Genomic DNA, 1,745 nt, shown 5'->3' with positions numbered 1-1,745 from the left:
AATGAGATATTGTCCTTCACACTACTCAAAATTTCAATTAATTTATTTGTTTTATAGACTAATTGTAACAACATACATACACACTACATACATTTACAGGTAACTCTTTGGAAAATACTTTACATCATGGAAAAGTGTACTGAAAATCAGCTGCATAATCAACATCATGTTTTACATGTTAATGAAGCCACAACTAAAGTTGATAAAGCCTTAATATGATTGCAGGGAATTAGAAGAAAAAAAGAATGTCACAATAGCATAAAATAACAACCTATACAGAGACTTCAAGAAATATTCATAACTACCTTAGGTACAGATGTTTTTTTCCTGAAAAGCAATGATTTAATATTGATTTGTTTTCTGAGCAAATATACATTTGATAATCCACAACAACATCTTTGAAACCTAATGTAGGTTGAAGTTTTAGAAATAATCTTCTCGTAAGCAATCAAAACGACAATTTATTTTAATGCTCTTATGTACTCTCAATTACAATGCACATATACATATAATTAGCTCTAAAATACATCTGTAATCAGGTCTTTACAAATACATCAGAGAAGTTGTAAAATGAAAAAGACAATACATTTTAGAATAAAATTATATCTTTATATAGCTTCTATTGTGCAACACTCAGTGTAAGGCAAAGGGCTCTGCATGATAGGAATAAATCTGCTATTACAGAGATTTTGAAATTGTATTCAGTTGCATGTCATTAAATAACACACTATAACTTTCACACTTGATTTCACTACATATGTATAAAGTCAACAGGATGGCATGAATAAGTTGTGTACATTTCTTTGTGAGTTCCTGATAGGGATTTATGCAAGATCAAAGTCATGGCAAAGTGTGTGTGTGTGTCTCAAGGCTGTTGCTGATACTGGCTCTCCGTGGCAGTGTAAAAGTCCTCCAGTATACTCTGCAGGTACTCAAAGGTGGGCCTGTCCTCTGGCTTGTTCTTCCAGCATTCCAGCATGATGTCATAGAGCTCTTGAGGACAGGAGTCCAGACGCTGCATACGGTAACCTCTCTCCAGAGCACGGATCACCTCTGGATTTGTCATACCTAAACACACCGTAAACAGTTTGAGCATCTGCTGTAAGTACAAATTTAGTTTTGTGTCATTCTCTGGGAATTGTGCAATTTGAGCTTAACAATTTAAGCATTTTCTAAACTGCTTTTTAAAAAGGTTATTGTTGAAATGTCATATTGAAAAATCATATTTTCTCACTTCAGACTCAGTATAGCAAGACCATAGCTAATATTACTGCACCAGCTATGATAAAGCCTGAAACTTACTTCTGTTTGATTTAATTTTATTAGGTCATTCCCTCAAAATATGATGACGGAAATATCTAACTATTATTTTTAAAAAGGGAAATGTCACAGTATAACAGCGTTAAACAGAGCTTTTCTTAGTCTATGAATGTAATGATGATGAATAGACACATGCAGATAAGCTGCTATTCATATGAAAAACAAAGATGTAAAAATACACTGTAAAACTAAAAAGAGAAATGTATTAAATGTGATACCATTCAAAAGTTTGAGGTTGGTAAGAATAGCTTTATTCAACAAGGATGCATTAAATTGATTTCTATTTCATATTCATTTTCTATTTATTAATGTTGAATGCTGAAAAAATATTTCATGGTTTCCACAAAAGTAGCAACACAACTGTTTTCAGCATTGATATTAATAAGAAATGTTTCTTAAGCAGCAAATCAGCATATTAGAATAAT

The 1,745-nt window shown here is 32.0% G+C and overlaps 1 protein-coding gene across 1 annotated transcript in view; it reads right to left on the bottom strand.

Moving 5' to 3' along the window:
• Window positions 1-452: 452 nt before the first annotated feature.
• Window positions 453-1,745, bottom strand: part of LOC107579466 (tyrosine-protein kinase HCK-like) — a 2,431-nt gene continuing 1,138 nt past the window's right edge. The window contains exon 3 of the mRNA XM_016265299.1: window positions 453-1,068. Within this exon, the coding sequence (XP_016120785.1) occupies window positions 866-1,068 (203 nt within the window). The 3' untranslated portion in view covers window positions 453-865. The remainder of the gene's footprint in view (window positions 1,069-1,745) is intronic.

Source organism: Sinocyclocheilus grahami, unplaced genomic scaffold (genome assembly GCF_001515645.1).
Source record: "Sinocyclocheilus grahami isolate Dianchi unplaced genomic scaffold, SAMN03320097.WGS_v1.1 scaffold17603.1, whole genome shotgun sequence".
Classification (NCBI taxonomy): domain Eukaryota; kingdom Metazoa; phylum Chordata; class Actinopteri; order Cypriniformes; family Cyprinidae; genus Sinocyclocheilus; species Sinocyclocheilus grahami.
The sequence above is the reverse complement of the archived record's forward strand: the minus strand, read 5'-3'. Positions and strand labels throughout refer to the sequence as shown.